The sequence below is a fragment of the Phalangium opilio genome, unplaced genomic scaffold, assembly GCF_054372755.1.
Source record: "Phalangium opilio isolate 3A_F unplaced genomic scaffold, DU_Popi_V2 ptg000042l_1, whole genome shotgun sequence".
Taxonomy (NCBI): domain Eukaryota; kingdom Metazoa; phylum Arthropoda; class Arachnida; order Opiliones; family Phalangiidae; genus Phalangium; species Phalangium opilio.
This window is the reverse complement of record NW_028324166.1, coordinates 6,430,162-6,453,132: the sequence shown is the minus strand read 5'-3', so window position 1 is coordinate 6,453,132 and position 22,971 is coordinate 6,430,162. Positions and strand designations below refer to the sequence as shown.

The window sequence follows — 22,971 nt, the reverse complement described above, 5'->3', positions numbered from 1 at the left end:
GGGTCGGTTCATTGTTCTACGGTTGTTAAAAAAATGTGTATTTAAGCCTTGATTGGTCACGTTGTCGAAGTTGTTAACACTAATTGTTAACGTGAGAATTAATGAAGATTTATTTAATAATCGTCTCGGTTATGTCGTTGTTGGTCAGACCGTATCGGTACATTGTTCAATGGTCGTTGAGAAAATTTCAGTTACGAATGATTTGCAATGTTCAGTGACTCAGTGAGTGTACTGTTTACCTTGCCCAAAATGTTAGTGTACCTAAGCCATTGAGGCGTCGGTCGGACCGGGTCGCATTATGCGTTATCAGTCTTGTATGTAGAGAGAAACGAACGTAACGTGACAGTTAATCAACATTTATTTAATAATCTTCAATAAAAATCAAAATGGCGTCTATATCTCGGGGGTAAGTCTATCTAACCTTTATTAAAATGTCTCAGTTTTTCACGGTAAAATGTTTTTAGAATAAGTTACCCAAATGCTGAATTTTACATCAATCACACAAAGTGTGTGGTGTTAATTAACCCACAAATTAAATACACTGTGATATCCACCACCGTATGGAAAAATTTCTGTTACCAACCAATTAGTCATTCTAGTCAAGATTTTGGAGATGAAATTTTGGGTACAACAGATGTTAATATAAGTGTTTATGAAGATTCAAAAGAAATTAAAATACTGGTCCTTGTTTCGTTATCTGCTAAAGACCCAATGACGGTTGGCTTTGAACTGTTAGATCGATTAAATGTTTCAGTTTCATTCAGAGAGGGTAGAATCCAAATTAATTTACCCCACCAAAATTATTGTTCAATTTGCTTAATATCTGGACATACATCAACTAATTGTTACAAGAATAATACGAGTGCCCCAAAAGTTTTAAATTCAAAATATCAAGTTGTTTCAAGTATCCCACATCAATTTAGAAGACGACAATATTCACCTTTAGATCGGCGCGTTTCTAAAATCACAACAAGTCATTCTTCAAATGTTGACCAAACATCTTTAGAACGACGTGCTTCCAGAAACAAGACCCGTTTGTCAAGGGTTAACCAAACATCTTTAGAACGACGTGCTTCCAGAAACAAGACCCGTTTGTCAAGGGTTAACCAAACATCTTTAGAACGACGTGCTTCCAGAAACAAGACCCGTTTGTCAAGGGTTAACCAAACATCTTTTGAACGACATGCTTCAAGAATCACAACGAACTATTCTTCAAGGGATAACCAAACATCTGAAATGGAGCACCAAACACGAAATTCAAATCAGAATTCGGCACAGCAGGTCATTAGAAATGCAGCAATAAATTTTTCAAGGGATAACCAAGCACCTGATATGACGCCTCGCCCATATTATAGACACAGTCCATTACCATTTTCGCGTGAGGGCCTTGATATTGCAAGGGCATTTACTTTCACAACACATAGGCCAACAACTTCAACCTCTGAAGATATAAATAAGACAATTGGCAATATAGGAAGCAGCTCTACTACATATTCTGAAACAATTGGCACAATGGAAAACGGGTCCGCTACATATCCTAAGACTATTGACACAATGGAAAATGCCTCCGCTACGTTTCTGAAGATGATTGACACTATGGAAAATGCCTCAACTACACATCCTAAGACGGTGGACGCTGCTATATATCCCAACACCATTCAGTGTTTCGAATCGTTGCAACAAAACTCCTGGGTCAGTCCAGGTGAAATCAGGCAGTGTCCCGACGGCACCATCACCGATTTTGAGGAAACTTTAACCAGTTGAAATATTGACTATTTCATCGGGAAATCCAAGTTTTCAAGTTAAAATTCAATCTAGATTTTAAGATATGAATAATTGGAAAAACCCTCACATGAGGGAAGGAAACTTTTCACCCCCAATTCCAGCGATTTTGACAGCCGATATCTAGGTAATAAAACCGAATATAACCTTGCAACCTTTTTTATTCTTCAAATGGGTGGTAGAGCCTAGATTAAGCTAATAATAGTTTGCGAAGAACTTTTTGTTTTATTTCTATAAATCATCAAAGTGCTCTTTGAATTCAACCAAACGCGAAAAGCAGCCTATAACTTAATATCTCCCGATTCCAAAAACCAAGCTAAAATAAATCAAAGATAACGCTTTCTGGTAGTAATTAAACCGGGGAACACGAAAAATTTCTAGATTTATGGTACGACCAAAGGATGCGGTGCCATTTGACTTCGAAAACCGCCAAGATTTGAAAAATAGTAAAAACATGGTGGTCTTTGAAGCCGTGCCAAGGTACCACCACAATTGAAATATGCACCAAAGTACAAACCATCTGAAAGCCCTTGTTTTAATCTATAACATATCAAAAACCCAAGGATGATATAGAATTCCATCGTATGTAAACGCGGCATCAAACCTGAAAGAAAATCTGAAAAAAGTTAAAATTTTAAGTTAGCCAAAACAATTGGAAAATGATTATGAACGCAATATAGATGAGAAATTACTACTTTTATTGTATGAAATGTGCAGTAACAATGTTGTTTTCTTTTTAATACACCTAAATGAAAATTGTTGATGGATGGAGCACTGGTTCTGTGTTAGCTAAATTGTTTATTATGATCATATTGATTCCTCTCTCTGTCTCAACAGTGCAGCCCCACTAGTCTTCATCCTCAAGTTGTCTGCTAGCTCGCCTGCCAATATTTAGAGTCATTTTAGGTTTTTTAACTGGGTTGTACGAGTATTATGTTCCTTTCTTTGCAAGTGTTAAATTAGAAAATGGAGACTGAACTAAATATACCAAATGTTGATGATGGTTGCTGTTCTTTTTGCGTTCATTTAAACGAGAGTTGCTACGCAACAGACTTTACCGGGAATAAAACATTTGTAGATTTAAGTTCGTTATCCAAAAAAAAGAAGGAGCTTCTTCATCTTAGAACTGGTCTTGCCATAAACGAAAGTGTGACACTTTGTTTTCATCACGAAAATAAGTTGATATCAAAGTTCGAAAGCCTACAAAGATATTGCTGTGACCCTTTCGGAAAACATAAGAAGTTCATCTCTGCAAATCTTCGATCAATTGTTCCATTTTATGCAATTTCCATAAATTCCTCAAACCAATTTGCAGGCAAAAAGCTTCTACCAGGACAAAAACTATGCGTCAACTGCCAAAAACTATGCTCCAAAGAATTGGAAGATCACGAACTTCCATCAAGTTGCGGAAGCGGGGAAATGTTCATCCCTGAAGAAGAAATTAAAACAAGTGACTTAAACTTGAGTCTGGCAGCTGTTGGGCAGTCACCCGTAAAGAGAGTTAGTGCTAAAGAAAAACCCGGATATATTAAATCAAAGATTTCAAAACTAAGTACCTCGTATGAAGATGCAATGGGAAAACTGATTGGTGAAAGTTCTACTGAAAAACATTTACCTGCTTCTTTTCAAAAATCCTGTAAAAACTGCGAAGGATTAACTAATTTAATGAAAGAGCTGAAAATCAAAATTAATAATTCTACACGACCTTAGTTCCAGAGAGTTACACCCAACAAGAAATAATTAATGAATTTAACGTTTCCAAATATATGGTGAACAGCAGCCGGAGGTTAAGACGGGAAAAGGGTATTCTACCTGGTTGCCCTACTAAGCAAGGGAGAAATCTCAAAAGCACCGTAAAAGAAAAAGTGATCAATTTTTACAACAGTGACGAGTATTCAAGGATGTGCCCTGGAAAGAAGGAATGTGTATCAGTTAAAGTAGCTGGTAAAAGGCAGTTGGTGCAAAAGCGACTGATGCTGGTAAACCTTAAGGAACTACACGCCTCATTCCTGAAATCAACTGATGATAAAGTTGGATTTTCTAAGTTCTGTGAGCTTCGACCAAAGCACTGTGTTATTGCTGGGAAACCAGGCACACATTCAGTTTGTGTGTGTGAGTATCATCAAAATGTTAAACTGGCCCTCTACTCTTTTCCAAATCAACGAATTTCATACAAAGATTTATTAGAAAAACAAGTTTGTGATATTTCAAATCGAAACTGCATGCTGAACCAATGCGAAGTTTGTCCTGGCTCTGAGGCACTGGAAGCGTACGTTGGAGCTGTCTTTGATGATAATAACATTGATGATGATGACTTCATAGAAGTAAAGCAATGGGTCCATACCCACCATGCCTCATTGGAGAAATTTCAACTTTCAGCCATTGAGTACAAAGAAAAACTTTCCGCAATGTTCAAAGTTTTAGCCCCGCATCACTTCATTGCGAAAGAGCAGGCTAGTTTCCTAAATATCAGCAAAGATCACCTGCCGGGAAATGAAGCAATCGTTGTACTTGACTTTGCTGAAAACTACACTTTTCTAATACAAGATGCTATTCAGGGTCATCACTGGACCAACACTTAAGCGACACTTCATCCATTCGTAGTATATTTCAAAGATGGAACTGGATTGACTCATTTCAATTTTTGTATCATATCGGATTACCTTCATCACGACGCAAATACTGTGCACTCTTTTCTAAGAAGATTAACAACGGAAAGAAAGGCATCCCTTCCTATGATTAAGAAGGTGACATATTTCAGTGACGGAGCAGGCAGCCAGTCTAAAAATTACAAAAACTTATCGAACTTATGCCACCATTATACCGATTTTGGAATTCATGCCGAGTGGCATTTCTTTGCTACGAGCCATGGAAAAAGCCCCTGTGATGGGATTGGGGGTACTGTCAAGAGACTTGTTTCCAAAGCCAGCCTTCAAGCAGCGTACGCTAATCAAATTCAGAATCCCAAAGAAATGTATTTGTACGCAGCTGCAAACAGCAAATATAAAATTTGCGTACCTTTCCAAAGAAGACGTCCTACAACACGTAGAAGAGTTTAAATTGGCGGAAAGGTATGCATCCATTAAAACTATACCAGGAACTCGATCACACCATGCTTTCATACCATTGTCAGAAACACTTTTAGATATGAAAAGAGTATCATCGGATGCTTTTGCCACCAAGGTAGAACTTTTCACTCCTCTCAGTAAAGCTAAACAGGCCGATTGGGATGAATGTAACCCAGGCAAATACGTTGCTTGTACCTATGATAAAGAGTGGTACATCGGAAATATCAAGGAAAAAAGCGTAGAAAACAATGATGTTTTGGTAACCTTTATGGAGAGAAATGGTAGAAATCTATCTTGGCAAGAAAGAGAAGACGTATGCTGGGTTCCTTTTTTGAACATAATAACTTTAGTTGAACTTAATAATTTTACCTCAAGAAAAAATTTCTCCTTGTCATCTAAAGATTACAAAAAAATTCTATTACTTACAAATGGTAATTCAAAATGATACTTATTCTCAGTTATAATAACATTAAATTTTTCACACATGTTTTAAATGATAAAAACCTGTGCTAATAATTCATTTCATACAATAAAAGTAGTAATTTCTCATCTATATTGCGTTCATAATCATTTTCCAATTGTTTTGGCTAACTTAAAATTTTAACTTTTTTCAGATTTTCTTTCAGGTTTGATGCCGCGTTTACATACGATGGAATTCTATATCATCCTTGGATTTTTGATATTTAATAGATTAAAACAAGGGCTTTCAGGTGGTTTGTACTTTGGTGAATATTTCAATTGTGGTGGTACCTTGGCACGGCTTCAAAGACCACCATGTTTTTACTATTTTTCAAATCTTGGCGGTTTTCGAAGTCAAATGGCACCGCATCCCTTGGTCGTACCATAAATCTAGAAATTGTTTCGTGTTCCCCGGTTTAATTACTACCAGAAAGCGTTATCTTTGATTTATTTTAGCTTGGTTTTTGGAATCGGGAGATATTAAGTTATAGGCTACTTTTCGCGTTTGGTTGAATTCAAAGAGCACTTTGATGATTTATAAAAATAAAACAAAAAGTTCTTCGCAAACTATTATTAGCTTCATCTAGCCTCTGCCACCTATTTGAAGAATAAAAAAGGTTGCAAGGTTATATTTGGTTTTATTACCTAGATATCGGCTGTCAAAATCGCTGGAATTGGGGGTGAAAAGTTTCCTTCCCTCATGTGAGGGTTTTTCAATTATTCATATCTTAAAATCTAGATTGAATTTTAACTTGAAAACTTGGATTTCCCGATGAAATAGTCTATATTTCAACTGGTTAAAGTTTCCTCAAAATCGGTGGTGGTGCCGTCGGGACACTGCCTGATTTCACCTGGACTGACCCTCCTATGAAGGTGTGCTTAGGCAGACTGATAACAAAACATTACTAAAAATTAATTTTATATATATATATTTATTTATCTTTTCCCCAAAAAATAGCCTTGTCTAGTAATAGTGAAGAGGAATCCCACATTTTTGAAATACCCAAAATATTTTACCCTTCGAAAACGATAGTCCAAGGTAGATGAATGCCTCTCTACTTGGTATTTTACATAAAAAAGACTAATAGTTTTTATTAATTTTTTGAAGATTCAGACCCTTTGAATGCGTCTGGTGCTTCTGATACAGGCTATGTTTCTGAAACTTGCAATATAGGCTCAAACTCTCAGAATATTGTGGAAACGGCAGAAATTGAAGCAGTGACTATAATTGATAGTGATAGGTCTGAAGAAATAAATATAATGACTGGAGTGACTTGCAAAACCGCAAGCAGTAGTGAATTTTCACGTAACAGCTCAGATCAATGAATAGCAACAAGTGAAACATTGCCCTCCATGGGTCATAAGTTGAAATAATATTTTAGGCAGCTAGAATGTAGAAGAAAGTTATTTCCAAAAATGAGAGTTAAACTCAGCATTTCAACTTTTGAAACTTTGAACATCTATATATATATAATTAACGCAAACGTTTTGTTAAGTTAATGATTTGAGGTTATTTTATCAATATAAATCGATAAAAAATGGCTGACAAATTTAGTCTCCCTTAAAGAAAGAACTTTTAAACAAAATTTACCCATTTAAGACTAGTGTAGTTATAAATATTTGAAACTATTAACCTAAAAATATTTAAAAACCTTATGATACAAAGACTTTTAAGAATATTTCTAAAAGCAACCTTGTGATACAAAGACTACTAAGAATATTTCTAAAAGCGGAGCACAAAGTCAAAGACACGGGTATATTTTAGCCAAAACTAATGATAAAGTTTAAAAGTTCGAAAGTATACTAATTATATATCAACTTGAAGCATGAACGTTCTAGGTGTCAGAAGATTCTTATATTTGAAAATTTTCACATTTCATTTTAAAATATAAGTAATATTAACAAGTTTCAAACCTTTGAACTGCTGGTTATTTTTTTCAGAACGGAAACTAATTAACAAATAATGTTAATTGTTATTATTTTTGGAAAATATGTTTAATGATATGTGAATTTTTAAAGATCAGTAACATATCTCTATTAGGTGGCGCTTCACCCTTTTTTATGGGGGTGGGGGTGGAAAGAAATTGTTGTGAAAAAAATAACCTTTTCATTGTTGCTGGAACTAGAGTCGCAAAAAGTGTTAGTTGGCAGTTACTTGGAATGGCAGTGCCCAAGGTTTCGTTTCTTTTAAAAAGTGGGTTAAACATAAATTTCTGAAATTGAAAGGGTATGTAAGGGGCCACGTAATTATTAGTTACGAATGATCTGCAATGTTTAGTGAGTGTGCTGTTTACTTAAAATACAAGTGTACCTAAGCCTCGGTTATCAGGCTTGTTGAAAAAAATTGGCGTAGTTAAGCCTTGGTTGGTCACGTTGACAAAGTGGTTATTGGTTTGAGATACTTAATTGTGATTAATCATGAATGTTGCCTCGGTATGTTAGAATTAATATTTATAGTCAAACTAATGTTAAATAGAACTAAAAATTAACGGTAATAAGGACTAACGTGAGGATTTAACTAATTTTGATATTGAAATTAATTTTAAAAAGAACTGAATTAATGGTAACTCGAGAAATTGAATCTAAGCCGAAACGTAATTGTAAACTATTGAATGTCGAGTTATTTAATCCATGGGTATATTAATTATCCATGTTGAAATTGAGTTTGTTAGAAGGGAATTTGATGTCATTTAACCTCAGATAGTCATATTGTTTGATTCTTGGTCTTCCAAAAGGTACGTTAAATTCAACTTCAAATGAATGATTATAGTTAACGTGAGAATTATATTTGGTTTTATATCAGTTATTGGTATCAATGGCGTCATCTGACTCAACTTCAACTAGCCCAAAAATATTTAAAAACCCACTATTAGAAATGGAGGCTGTTATAGGGAAAAAGAGTTTGTGGCCAGAAGACATAAGGAGATGGATTATGTTAAAACATTCAGAGTCTCCTGACCAAATTTTGAAAATATGCGCTTTCGCGTATATTAATTCGTTGAACCCGTATGTATTGGAGAGAGTAATTGCCGCTACTGGAGGTAACACAGCATATGCCGATTACAAGTCTGCCATTCACGCGATATATTTTTCTTGGAACATGAGCAAGGACCTCAGACGGATTTATACTGCTTACAATATCAAAAGGGGCTGTTACCTTAATTTAAACTTAGAAGAGTAAGTCAACAATCTGACATATTATATGGCAGAACAGTTTATTTTATATAATAATTTTTAGTCGTAAAGGGTATGGACCTGCGCCTAGACCAATATATTTGTCACCAACAAGATCTCCAAATAATTCATTGTGGCGCCAGCCAAGCAATCAAAGTCCTGTTTGTGCTTCACCAGTAAAACGTCAGCATTCAGAGTGTCAATCTATGACATCTTCAACAACACCGAAACGAGTGTGCTCCAAAATTCTTCCTTGCTACTCTGAAGATGAAATTGATTTAATCATTTCTCAAGTACCTGAAACATCACTTTCTCCAACTACTTCGAGTCTGGAAATTGTTCCTGAAAAGTTCATTTCTGAAGTACCTAAATCACTGGTTTCTCCAACTAATTCGAGCCTGGAAATTGTTCCTGAAAAGTCCATTTCTGAAGTACCTAAACCACTGGTTTCTCCAACTACTTCAAGCCTGGAAATTGTTCCTGAAAGTTGTGGAGCGAATTTAAAGAATAGTAGTGAAACGTGTGATATAGTTTTTGATGCTCAATCAAAAAAATCAGCTCTAGAATTAAAGTCTGTGGAAGTCGAGAAAACTACGAAAATGACACCTGAAACCATTAATGTATCACCTTCAAAATCTGAGTGTGTGAATCTAGAGTAAACAAATGAAATGAGGTTGAAATTCCTAATGCCACAGATAAAAAAGAATTCATAGGCTTAAACAATAATCCAACGCTCAATGCTTAAGAACTTTTAAACAAATTTTGACAGTTTAAGACTTCCTTAAATTAGTTAACATCAACTATTTTAAGCTGTGAACTAAAAATATCTACAGACGTTGTGATAAGAGACTATTGAGAACAAAGAATTAGTGAAACGTGTATCAATTTTTTGCCAGGTGATTAGAGTGGTTTACTTTAAGCCTTGTTTTGAAAATACCTAGTCTTTTTAAGTGATATAGAGGTTCTTTTATGTGAACTGTAAATCTGAAATGCGCCAAAAATACTTCATCTTTTTAAGTGATATAGAGGTACTTTATTTGAACTTTATATCTGAAATGCGCCGAAAATACCTAGTCTTTTTAAGTGATATAGACGTACTTTATCTGAACTTTAAGTCTGAAATGCGACGTCCCACAATTTTAATGAAAAATATTTTATCTAAACAAATATTTCTTCCATCTCTAGGAAATTTACCAATAGTGATATTTTTCCCCATTTTCCAAAATAGTTATGAAAATCTCCCAATTTTTCAATATAGTTATGAAAACCCCCCCAATATTTCAATATAGTTATGAAAACCCCCCATATATTTCAATGTTATGAAAACCCCCCAATTTTTCTGTTTAGTTATGAAAATCCCCCAATTTTTCTGTATAATTATGAAAATCCCCCCAATTTTTCAATATAGTTATGAAAATCCCCCCAATTTTCCATGACAGTTTGAAACCCCCCCCATATTCCATGATAGTTTTGAACCCCCCCCCCAATATTCCATGATAGTTTTGAAACCCCCCCCCAATATTCCATGATAGTTTTGAACCCCCCCCCCAATATTCCATGATAGTCTTGAAACCCCCCAATATTCCATGATAGTTTTGAAAACCCCAAATATTCCATGATAGTTTTGAAAACCCCCAATTTTCCATGATAGTTTTGAAAACCCCCAATTTTTCAGTATAGTTATGAAAGTGCCCAATTTTCCATGATAGTTTTGAAAACCCCCAATTTTTCAGTATGTTATGAAAGTGCCCAATTTTTCAGTATAGTTACGAAAGTGCCCAATTTTTCAGTAAAGTTACGAAAATGCCCAATTTTTCAGTATAGTTACGAAAGTGCCCAATTTTTCAGTAAAGTTACGAAAATGCCCAATTTTTCAGTATAGTTACGAAAGTGCCCAATTTTTCAGTAAAGTTACGAAAATGCCCAATTTTTCAGTATGTTATGAAAGTGCCCAATTTTTCAGTATAGTTACGAAAGTGCCCAATTTTTCAGTAAAGTTACGAAAGTGCCCAATTTTTCAGTATAGTTATGAATTTTTCAGTATAGTTATGAATTTTTCAGTATAGTTATGAATTTTTCAGTATAGTTATAAAATTCCCCATTTTTCAGTATAGTTATAAAAATCCCCAGTTCTTTCTCAGTTTGTACTAATTTCTTAAGAGTAACTTCCGGAGCTGCAAATTTTCAGCTGTCTAGGTAAAGCGGTTTGGACAAATGTAAGGGATAGCCAAGTGGACACAAATATATATAGTTTCAATTTCCATTTGTACATTAATTAAATTAGAAAAAAAATCCTGAATTCATGTTTTTATTAAAATGTAAATGACTCTAAGATTTGGTACATGTTGACTCAATTCAAGCTGAATGATTTTTGTTTTTAAATAAAAGCTGGACATGGTTGTATCAATTAATTTCTTTTCCTATTCATTAAAATATTAGTTCAAGAATCACACTTCTGGACATGGTTGTATCAATTAATTTCTTTTCCTATTCATTAAAATATTAATTCAAGAATCACACTTCTGTAAATTGACTGACATGCGCCTATTTGATCATTTGTTCAATATTGAGATTTAAATCTTTATTAGCATCAATTGGAGTTTGCTCTACTGGGCAAAGACTGAGCGTTTTCTGATTTTTCTAGAATATTTAAAGAATTTACTGATTTTGATGTGAAAGTGTTTTTAATTTGTTTTTTATCCATAAAATCCTTTTTTTTGTTTTGAGTGTAAACGCGCCATCTTGTTTGCTATTTTCTCGTCAAGGATCCTCGGTCTCTCTCGGCAGTGAGCTTTTCGATTACGATTTTCCATGGAGTAATTTTATTAGAGTGAGAAGTAAATTTATTTTAAAATTTAACTAATTGTGTCTAGATCTCCTGTAATATTGCTCCATTGTGGCATATTGCTGGTAGCCAATGGAAAACTGCATAATTCTTGCCATCTAGAACAGCGTGGGAGATAAGGCGGTAGCATATGGCAAAATGACCAGTTTAAAAATTGCCTGGTCCAGTTTAAAAATTAAATCGGAGGGGGTCAGTGGAGCACGGGAACACTAAGAAATTTCAAGGGTAACCAGAGTCCAGTCATCAACTAAAATATTTTAATTATCCACTTCTTTAGTTTAGCAGACGACGTGCTCTGGTCATTGGTCATGGACCAGTTTATTTATTCCAGGCCAGGGGGGGGGGGGTGCTGGCCAAATGTCCAGTTTAAAAAATATCCTTATTTCCCAGTTCCCACCCTGATCTAGAAGGCTAAATAAATTGGCCTTTCGCGCACCCTACCGATTTTTTACCTCTATCTACCGATTTCGAGGAGCGTTATCTACCAATATGGAAATTTGTGATTCGGCAACACTGTTTTAAAGAGTCAGTCTGATTAGGATTAGTTAAGCGAGCAGTCCAAGTTTAGCTAGATTAATGATAATTTTATAAAGGATGACATAGTATAAGTTTAAAATAACCGATTGAGAAAGTTAGTATAGTTTAATTGCGCCACGTAATTAGCAGTTACGAATGATCTGCAATGGTCAGTGAGTGTACTGTTTACCTAAAATTTATTAAGCCTCGGTTATCTAGGCACAGTCGGAGTCCAGCTAGATTAATGATAATTTTATAAATGATGATATAGTTTAAATTTAAAATTAACCGTTTGAGAAAGTTAGTATAGTTTAATTGCGCCACATAATTATCAGTTACGAATGATCTGCAATGGTCAGTGAGTGTACTGTTTACCTAAAATTTTAGTGTACCTAAGCCTCGGTTATCTAGGCGTGGGTTCAATCGGTCGGACGGACAGGGTCGGTTCATTGTTCTACGGTTGTTAAAAAAATGTGTATTTAAGCCTTGATTGGTCACGTTGTCGAAGTTGTTAACACTAATTGTTAACGTGAGAATTAATGAAGATTTATTTAATAATCGTCTCGGTTATGTCGTTGTTGGTCAGACCGTATCGGTACATTGTTCAATGGTCGTTGAGAAAATTTGTGTAGTTAAGCCTTGGTTGGTCACGTTGTCGAACTGTGAAGTGGTTATTTGCGCCACGTAATTATCAGTTACGAATGATTTGCAATGTTCAGTGACTCAGTGAGTGTACTGTTTACCTTGCCCAAAATGTTAGTGTACCTAAGCCATTGAGGCGTCGGTCGGACCGGGTCGCATTATGCGTTATCAGTCTTGTATGTAGAGAGAAACGAACGTAACGTGACAGTTAATCAACATTTATTTAATAATCTTCAATAAAAATCAAAATGGCGTCTATATCTCGGGGGTAAGTCTATCTAACCTTTATTAAAATGTCTCAGTTTTTCACGGTAAAATGTTTTTAGAATAAGTTACCCAAATGCTGAATTTTACATCAATCACACAAAGTGTGTGGTGTTAATTAACCCACAAATTAAATACACTGTGATATCCACCACCGTATGGAAAAATTTCTGTTACCAACCAATTAGTCATTCTAGTCAAGATTTTGGAGATGAAATTTTGGGTACAACAGATGTTAATATAAGTGTTTATGAAGATTCAAAAGAAATTAAAATACTGGTCCTTGTTTCGTTATCTGCTAAAGACCCAATGACGGTTGGCTTTGAACTGTTAGATCGATTAAATGTTTCAGTTTCATTCAGAGAGGGTAGAATCCAAATTAATTTACCCCACCAAAATTATTGTTCAATTTGCTTAATATCTGGACATACATCAACTAATTGTTACAAGAATAATACGAGTGCCCCAAAAGTTTTAAATTCAAAATATCAAGTTGTTTCAAGTATCCCACATCAATTTAGAAGACGACAATATTCACCTTTAGATCGGCGCGTTTCTAAAATCACAACAAGTCATTCTTCAAATGTTGACCAAACATCTTTAGAACGACGTGCTTCCAGAAACAAGACCCGTTTGTCAAGGGTTAACCAAACATCTTTAGAACGACGTGCTTCCAGAAACAAGACCCGTTTGTCAAGGGTTAACCAAACATCTTTAGAACGACGTGCTTCCAGAAACAAGACCCGTTTGTCAAGGGTTAACCAAACATCTTTTGAACGACATGCTTCAAGAATCACAACGAACTATTCTTCAAGGGATAACCAAACATCTGAAATGGAGCACCAAACACGAAATTCAAATCAGAATTCGGCACAGCAGGTCATTAGAAATGCAGCAATAAATTTTTCAAGGGATAACCAAGCACCTGATATGACGCCTCGCCCATATTATAGACACAGTCCATTACCATTTTCGCGTGAGGGCCTTGATATTGCAAGGGCATTTACTTTCACAACACATAGGCCAACAACTTCAACCTCTGAAGATATAAATAAGACAATTGGCAATATAGGAAGCAGCTCTACTACATATTCTGAAACAATTGGCACAATGGAAAACGGGTCCGCTACATATCCTAAGACTATTGACACAATGGAAAATGCCTCCGCTACGTTTCTGAAGATGATTGACACTATGGAAAATGCCTCAACTACACATCCTAAGACGGTGGACGCTGCTATATATCCCAACACCATTCAGTGTTTCGAATCGTTGCAACAAAACTCCTGGGTCAGTCCAGGTGAAATCAGGCAGTGTCCCGACGGCACCATCACCGATTTTGAGGAAACTTTAACCAGTTGAAATATTGACTATTTCATCGGGAAATCCAAGTTTTCAAGTTAAAATTCAATCTAGATTTTAAGATATGAATAATTGGAAAAACCCTCACATGAGGGAAGGAAACTTTTCACCCCCAATTCCAGCGATTTTGACAGCCGATATCTAGGTAATAAAACCGAATATAACCTTGCAACCTTTTTTATTCTTCAAATGGGTGGTAGAGCCTAGATTAAGCTAATAATAGTTTGCGAAGAACTTTTTGTTTTATTTCTATAAATCATCAAAGTGCTCTTTGAATTCAACCAAACGCGAAAAGCAGCCTATAACTTAATATCTCCCGATTCCAAAAACCAAGCTAAAATAAATCAAAGATAACGCTTTCTGGTAGTAATTAAACCGGGGAACACGAAAAATTTCTAGATTTATGGTACGACCAAAGGATGCGGTGCCATTTGACTTCGAAAACCGCCAAGATTTGAAAAATAGTAAAAACATGGTGGTCTTTGAAGCCGTGCCAAGGTACCACCACAATTGAAATATGCACCAAAGCAATGCCGACTCAATTTATAAAGGCCCATGCATGGTGCCTCGGGAGTAGGGGACCGGACCTTTTATCGGCCGCCTCTCCCAGGAGCTAGGTGGCGCTTTCTGTTGTATAAATATTTGAATGAATTTAAAGTTCGCGCCAAAGATATTTTGGCGCCAAAATGCATGATACCTAAAATATCCGTTTTTACTAGCATAATTTTTAAAATTAAGAGGAAATACGACTATATGATGATAAGAAAAAAATTTTTACCCTAGAAATTAACATATATCATTACAAAAATTATAATATCTTATTAATGACCAGAATTAACATTTTGTAACAAAGCGGTATTATCGCAATGAAAAATATCACACTCTTCCCCATTAGTCCACATTCATTTAAACTTTATAAATCCCGTCCCTAATTATATTTCATAATATAGGAAACTTAAACATAAACTAGTTAAATTTATTAATTTACATTATTTACTAGCCTTGCGAAAATTATTTCCTCCACATCAAAAACAGTCGAGAACTCCGTTTCCGAAGAGTCCCTTAACAGTCGTATACTCAAAGAGGAGGGAAATATTTCCCTCCTCTTTGGTATACTCCCCCCCCCCCTCAACCGCATAGCCGTAGTTTCCCTCACTCTTATTGGCTCTTACACGGCGCGAAAACATTTTGAATCCTCTGTATCGAAGAGCGCCAAGTCGCTGTGCGGCACTTTTTGGCGAATTCGAAAAAGCGAAAATAAATTAAAAAACCGAGGCATGCATGGGCCTTTATAAATTGAGTCGGCATTGACCAAAGTACAAACCATCTGAAAGCCCTTGTTTTAATCTATAACATATCAAAAACCCAAGGATGATATAGAATTCCATCGTATGTAAACGCGGCATCAAACCTGAAAGAAAATCTGAAAAAAGTTAAAATTTTAAGTTAGCCAAAACAATTGGAAAATGATTATGAACGCAATATAGATGAGAAATTACTACTTTTATTGTATGAAATGTGCAGTAACAATGTTGTTTTCTTTTTAATACACCTAAATGAAAATTGTTGATGGATGGAGCACTGGTTCTGTGTTAGCTAAATTGTTTATTATGATCATATTGATTCCTCTCTCTGTCTCAACAGTGCAGCCCCACTAGTCTTCAGCCTCAAGTTGTCTGCTAGCTCGCCTGCCAATATTTAGAGTCATTTTAGGTTTTTTAACTGGGTTGTACGAGTATTATGTTCCTTTCTTTGCAAGTGTTAAATTAGAAAATGGAGACTGAACTAAATATACCAAATGTTGATGATGGTTGCTGTTCTTTTTGCGTTCATTTAAACGAGAGTTGTGTGTGTGAGTATCATCAAAATGTTAAACTGGCCCTCTACTCTTTTCCAAATCAACGAATTTCATACAAAGATTTATTAGAAAAACAAGTTTGTGATATTTCAAATCGAAACTGCATGCTGAACCAATGCGAAGTTTGTCCTGGCTCTGAGGCACTGGAAGCGTACGTTGGAGCTGTCTTTGATGATAATAACATTGATGATGATGACTTCATAGAAGTAAAGCAATGGGTCCATACCCACCATGCCTCATTGGAGAAATTTCAACTTTCAGCCATTGAGTACAAAGAAAAACTTTCCGCAATGTTCAAAGTTTTAGCCCCGCATCACTTCATTGCGAAAGAGCAGGCTAGTTTCCTAAATATCAGCAAAGATCACCTGCCGGGAAATGAAGCAATCGTTGTACTTGACTTTGCTGAAAACTACACTTTTCTAATACAAGATGCTATTCAGGGTCATCACTGGACCAACACTTAAGCGACACTTCATCCATTCGTAGTATATTTCAAAGATGGAACTGGATTGACTCATTTCAATTTTTGTATCATATCGGATTACCTTCATCACGACGCAAATACTGTGCACTCTTTTCTAAGAAGATTAACAACGGAAAGAAAGGCATCCCTTCCTATGATTAAGAAGGTGACATATTTCAGTGACGGAGCAGGCAGCCAGTCTAAAAATTACAAAAACTTATCGAACTTATGCCACCATTATACCGATTTTGGAATTCATGCCGAGTGGCATTTCTTTGCTACGAGCCATGGAAAAAGCCCCTGTGATGGGATTGGGGGTACTGTCAAGAGACTTGTTTCCAAAGCCAGCCTTCAAGCAGCGTACGCTAATCAAATTCAGAATCCCAAAGAAATGTATTTGTACGCAGCTGCAAACAGCAAATATAAAATTTGCGTACCTTTCCAAAGAAGACGTCCTACAACACGTAGAAGAGTTTAAATTGGCGGAAAGGTATGCATCCATTAAAACTATACCAGGAACTCGATCACACCATGCTTTCATACCATTGTCAGAAACACTTTTAGATATGAAAAGAGTATCATCGGATGCTTTTGCCACCAAGGTAGAACTTTTCACTCCTCTCAGTAAAGCTAAACAGGCCGATTGGGATGAATGTAACCCAGGCAAATACGTTGCTTGTACCTATGATAAAGAGTGGTACATCGGAAATATCAAGGAAAAAAGCGTAGAAAACAATGATGTTTTGGTAACCTTTATGGAGAGAAATGGTAGAAATCTATCTTGGCAAGAAAGAGAAGACGTATGCTGGGTTCCTTTTTTGAACATAATAACTTTAGTTGAACTTAATAATTTTACCTCAAGAAAAAATTTCTCCTTGTCATCTAAAGATTACAAAAAAATTCTATTACTTACAAATGGTAATTCAAAATGATACTTATTCTCAGTTATAATAACATTAAATTTTTCACACATGTTTTAAATGATAAAAACCTGTGCTAATAATTCATTTCATACAATAAAAGTAGTAATTTCTCATCTATATTGCGTTCATAATCATTTTCCAATTGTTTTGGCTAACTTAAAATTTTAACTTTTTTCAGATTTTCTTTCAGGTTTGATGCCGCGTTTACATACGATGGAATTCTATATCATCCTTGGATTTTTGATATTTAATAGATTAAAACAAGGGCTTTCAGGTGGTTTGTACTTTGGTGAATATTTCAATTGTGGTGGTACCTTGGCACGGCTTCAAAGACCACCATGTTTTTACTATTTTTCAAATCTTGGCGGTTTTCGAAGTCAAATGGCACCGCATCCCTTGGTCGTACCATAAATCTAGAAATTGTTTCGTGTTCCCCGGTTTAATTACTACCAGAAAGCGTTATCTTTGATTTATTTTAGCTTGGTTTTTGGAATCGGGAGATATTAAGTTATAGGCTACTTTTCGCGTTTGGTTGAATTCAAAGAGCACTTTGATGATTTATAAAAATAAAACAAAAAGTTCTTCGCAAACTATTATTAGCTTCATCTAGCCTCTGCCACCTATTTGAAGAATAAAAAAGGTTGCAAGGTTATATTTGGTTTTATTACCTAGATATCGGCTGTCAAAATCGCTGGAATTGGGGGTGAAAAGTTTCCTTCCCTCATGTGAGGGTTTTTCAATTATTCATATCTTAAAATCTAGATTGAATTTTAACTTGAAAACTTGGATTTCCCGATGAAATAGTCTATATTTCAACTGGTTAAAGTTTCCTCAAAATCGGTGGTGGTGCCGTCGGGACACTGCCTGATTTCACCTGGACTGACCCTCCTATGAAGGTGTGCTTAGGCAGACTGATAACAAAACATTACTAAAAATTAATTTTATATATATATATTTATTTATCTTTTCCCCAAAAAATAGCCTTGTCTAGTAATAGTGAAGAGGAATCCCACATTTTTGAAATACCCAAAATATTTTACCCTTCGAAAACGATAGTCCAAGGTAGATGAATGCCTCTCTACTTGGTATTTTACATAAAAAAGACTAATAGTTTTTATTAATTTTTTGAAGATTCAGACCCTTTGAATGCGTCTGGTGCTTCTGATACAGGCTATGTTTCTGAAACTTGCAATATAGGCTCAAACTCTCAGAATATTGTGGAAACGGCAGAAATTGAAGCAGTGACTATAATTGATAGTGATAGGTCTGAAGAAATAAATATAATGACTGGAGTGACTTGCAAAACCGCAAGCAGTAGTGAATTTTCACGTAACAGCTCAGATCAATGAATAGCAACAAGTGAAACATTGCCCTCCATGGGTCATAAGTTGAAATAATATTTTAGGCAGCTAGAATGTAGAAGAAAGTTATTTCCAAAAATGAGAGTTAAACTCAGCATTTCAACTTTTGAAACTTTGAACATCTATATATATATAATTAACGCAAACGTTTTGTTAAGTTAATGATTTGAGGTTATTTTATCAATATAAATCGATAAAAAATGGCTGACAAATTTAGTCTCCCTTAAAGAAAGAACTTTTAAACAAAATTTACCCATTTAAGACTAGTGTAGTTATAAATATTTGAAACTATTAACCTAAAAATATTTAAAAACCTTATGATACAAAGACTTTTAAGAATATTTCTAAAAGCAACCTTGTGATACAAAGACTACTAAGAATATTTCTAAAAGCGGAGCACAAAGTCAAAGACACGGGTATATTTTAGCCAAAACTAATGATAAAGTTTAAAAGTTCGAAAGTATACTAATTATATATCAACTTGAAGCATGAACGTTCTAGGTGTCAGAAGATTCTTATATTTGAAAATTTTCACATTTCATTTTAAAATATAAGTAATATTAACAAGTTTCAAACCTTTGAACTGCTGGTTATTTTTTTCAGAACGGAAACTAATTAACAAATAATGTTAATTGTTATTATTTTTGGAAAATATGTTTAATGATATGTGAATTTTTAAAGATCAGTAACATATCTCTATTAGGTGGCGCTTCACCCTTTTTTATGGGGGTGGGGGTGGAAAGAAATTGTTGTGAAAAAAATAACCTTTTCATTGTTGCTGGAACTAGAGTCGCAAAAAGTGTTAGTTGGCAGTTACTTGGAATGGCAGTGCCCAAGGTTTCGTTTCTTTTAAAAAGTGGGTTAAACATAAATTTCTGAAATTGAAAGGGTATGTAAGGGGCCACGTAATTATTAGTTACGAATGATCTGCAATGTTTAGTGAGTGTGCTGTTTACTTAAAATACAAGTGTACCTAAGCCTCGGTTATCAGGCTTGTTGAAAAAAATTGGCGTAGTTAAGCCTTGGTTGGTCACGTTGACAAAGTGGTTATTGGTTTGAGATACTTAATTGTGATTAATCATGAATGTTGCCTCGGTATGTTAGAATTAATATTTATAGTCAAACTAATGTTAAATAGAACTAAAAATTAACGGTAATAAGGACTAACGTGAGGATTTAACTAATTTTGATATTGAAATTAATTTTAAAAAGAACTGAATTAATGGTAACTCGAGAAATTGAATCTAAGCCGAAACGTAATTGTAAACTATTGAATGTCGAGTTATTTAATCCATGGGTATATTAATTATCCATGTTGAAATTGAGTTTGTTAGAAGGGAATTTGATGTCATTTAACCTCAGATAGTCATATTGTTTGATTCTTGGTCTTCCAAAAGGTACGTTAAATTCAACTTCAAATGAATGATTATAGTTAACGTGAGAATTATATTTGGTTTTATATCAGTTATTGGTATCAATGGCGTCATCTGACTCAACTTCAACTAGCCCAAAAATATTTAAAAACCCACTATTAGAAATGGAGGCTGTTATAGGGAAAAAGAGTTTGTGGCCAGAAGACATAAGGAGATGGATTATGTTAAAACATTCAGAGTCTCCTGACCAAATTTTGAAAATATGCGCTTTCGCGTATATTAATTCGTTGAACCCGTATGTATTGGAGAGAGTAATTGCCGCTACTGGAGGTAACACAGCATATGCCGATTACAAGTCTGCCATTCACGCGATATATTTTTCTTGGAACATGAGCAAGGACCTCAGACGGATTTATACTGCTTACAATATCAAAAGGGGCTGTTACCTTAATTTAAACTTAGAAGAGTAAGTCAACAATCTGACATATTATATGGCAGAACAGTTTATTTTATATAATAATTTTTAGTCGTAAAGGGTATGGACCTGCGCCTAGACCAATATATTTGTCACCAACAAGATCTCCAAATAATTCATTGTGGCGCCAGCCAAGCAATCAAAGTCCTGTTTGTGCTTCACCAGTAAAACGTCAGCATTCAGAGTGTCAATCTATGACATCTTCAACAACACCGAAACGAGTGTGCTCCAAAATTCTTCCTTGCTACTCTGAAGATGAAATTGATTTAATCATTTCTCAAGTACCTGAAACATCACTTTCTCCAACTACTTCGAGTCTGGAAATTGTTCCTGAAAAGTTCATTTCTGAAGTACCTAAATCACTGGTTTCTCCAACTAATTCGAGCCTGGAAATTGTTCCTGAAAAGTCCATTTCTGAAGTACCTAAACCACTGGTTTCTCCAACTACTTCAAGCCTGGAAATTGTTCCTGAAAGTTGTGGAGCGAATTTAAAGAATAGTAGTGAAACGTGTGATATAGTTTTTGATGCTCAATCAAAAAAATCAGCTCTAGAATTAAAGTCTGTGGAAGTCGAGAAAACTACGAAAATGACACCTGAAACCATTAATGTATCACCTTCAAAATCTGAGTGTGTGAATCTAGAGTAAACAAATGAAATGAGGTTGAAATTCCTAATGCCACAGATAAAAAAGAATTCATAGGCTTAAACAATAATCCAACGCTCAATGCTTAAGAACTTTTAAACAAATTTTGACAGTTTAAGACTTCCTTAAATTAGTTAACATCAACTATTTTAAGCTGTGAACTAAAAATATCTACAGACGTTGTGATAAGAGACTATTGAGAACAAAGAATTAGTGAAACGTGTATCAATTTTTTGCCAGGTGATTAGAGTGGTTTACTTTAAGCCTTGTTTTGAAAATACCTAGTCTTTTTAAGTGATATAGAGGTTCTTTTATGTGAACTGTAAATCTGAAATGCGCCAAAAATACTTCATCTTTTTAAGTGATATAGAGGTACTTTATTTGAACTTTATATCTGAAATGCGCCGAAAATACCTAGTCTTTTTAAGTGATATAGACGTACTTTATCTGAACTTTAAGTCTGAAATGCGACGTCCCACAATTTTAATGAAAAATATTTTATCTAAACAAATATTTCTTCCATCTCTAGGAAATTTACCAATAGTGATATTTTTCCCCATTTTCCAAAATAGTTATGAAAATCTCCCAATTTTTCAATATAGTTATGAAAACCCCCCCAATATTTCAATATAGTTATGAAAACCCCCCATATATTTCAATGTTATGAAAACCCCCCAATTTTTCTGTTTAGTTATGAAAATCCCCCAATTTTTCTGTATAATTATGAAAATCCCCCCAATTTTTCAATATAGTTATGAAAATCCCCCCAATTTTTCCATATAGTTATGAAAATCCCCCCAATTTTTCCATATAGTTATGAAAATAGAAATCTCCCAATTTTTCTGTATAATTATGAAAATCCCCCAATTTTTCTGTATAATTATGAAAATCCCCCAATTTTTCAATATAGTTATGAAAATCCCCCCAATTTTTCCATATAGTTATGAAAATAGAAATCTCCCAATTTTTCTGTATAATTATGAAAATCCCCCAATTTTTCTGTATAATTATGAAAATCCCCCCAATTTTTCAATATAGTTATGAAAATCCCCCCAATTTTTCAATATTTCAATATAGTTATGAAAATCCCCCCAATTTTTCAATATTTCAATATAGTTATGAAAATCCCCCCAATTTTTCCATATAGTTATGAAAATCCCCCAATTTTTCCATATAGTTATGAAAATCCCCCCAATTTGTCTGTATAGTTATGAAAATAGAAATCTCCCAATTTTTCTGTATAATTATGAAAATCCCCAATTTTTCAATATAGTTATGAAAATCCCCCCAATTTTTCAATATAGTTATGAAAATCCCCCCCAATTTTTCCATATAGTTATGAAAATCCCCCCAATTTTTCCATATAGTTATGAAAATCCCCCCAATTTTTCCATATAGTTATGAAAATCCCCCTAATTTTTCAATATAGTTATGAAAATCCCCCCAATTTTTCAATATAGTTATGAAAATCCCCCAATTTTTCAATATAGTTATGAAAATCCCCCAATTTTTCAATATTTCAATATAGTTATGAAAATCCCCCCAATTTTTCAATATAGTTATGAAAATCCCCCCAATTTTTCCATATAGTTATGAAAATCCCCCCAATTTTTCCATATAGTTATGAAAATCCCCCCAATTTTTCCATATAGTTATGAAAATCCCCCCAATTTTTCCATATAGTTATGAAAATCCTCCTAATTTTTCAATATAGTTATGAAATCCCCCCAATTTTTCAATATGCTTAATTCATGTTTTTATT

The 22,971-nt window shown here is 34.6% G+C and overlaps 2 protein-coding genes and 1 long non-coding RNA gene across 3 annotated transcripts in view; all 3 read left to right on the top strand.

The window, feature by feature from the left end:
- LOC149678708 (uncharacterized) overlaps positions 1–22,971 on the top strand; it is a 293,673-nt gene that overhangs the window by 130,896 nt on the left and 139,806 nt on the right. The gene's annotated exons all lie outside the window — the stretch shown is intronic.
- LOC149678713 (uncharacterized) lies at positions 6,293–9,892 on the top strand. Its single transcript, XM_089837201.1, has 4 exons — positions 6,293–6,348; positions 6,418–8,044; positions 8,113–8,486; positions 8,548–9,892. Exons 3-4 carry the CDS (start codon positions 8,125–8,127, stop codon positions 9,140–9,142), a joined length of 957 nt encoding a protein of 318 aa, XP_089693327.1. The 5' UTR covers positions 6,293–6,348; positions 6,418–8,044; positions 8,113–8,124; the 3' UTR covers positions 9,143–9,892.
- Positions 18,363–22,522, top strand: LOC149678712 (uncharacterized). The gene is made up of 4 exons (XM_089837200.1): positions 18,363–18,418; positions 18,488–20,114; positions 20,183–20,556; positions 20,618–22,522. Exons 3-4 carry the CDS (start codon positions 20,195–20,197, stop codon positions 21,210–21,212), a joined length of 957 nt encoding a protein of 318 aa, XP_089693326.1. The 5' UTR covers positions 18,363–18,418; positions 18,488–20,114; positions 20,183–20,194; the 3' UTR covers positions 21,213–22,522.

Excerpts from the sequence above, each read along its gene's own strand:
- LOC149678713 (XM_089837201.1), top strand. The coding sequence starts at position 8,125 with ATGGCGTCATCTGACTCAACTTCAACTAGCCCAAAAATATTTAAAAAC. Across the intron at positions 8,487-8,547 it reads CTTAATTTAAACTTAGAAGA|TCGTAAAGGGTATGGACCTG; the intron begins GTAAGTCAACAA and ends AATAATTTTTAG.
- LOC149678712 (XM_089837200.1), top strand. The coding sequence starts at position 20,195 with ATGGCGTCATCTGACTCAACTTCAACTAGCCCAAAAATATTTAAAAAC. Across the intron at positions 20,557-20,617 it reads CTTAATTTAAACTTAGAAGA|TCGTAAAGGGTATGGACCTG; the intron begins GTAAGTCAACAA and ends AATAATTTTTAG.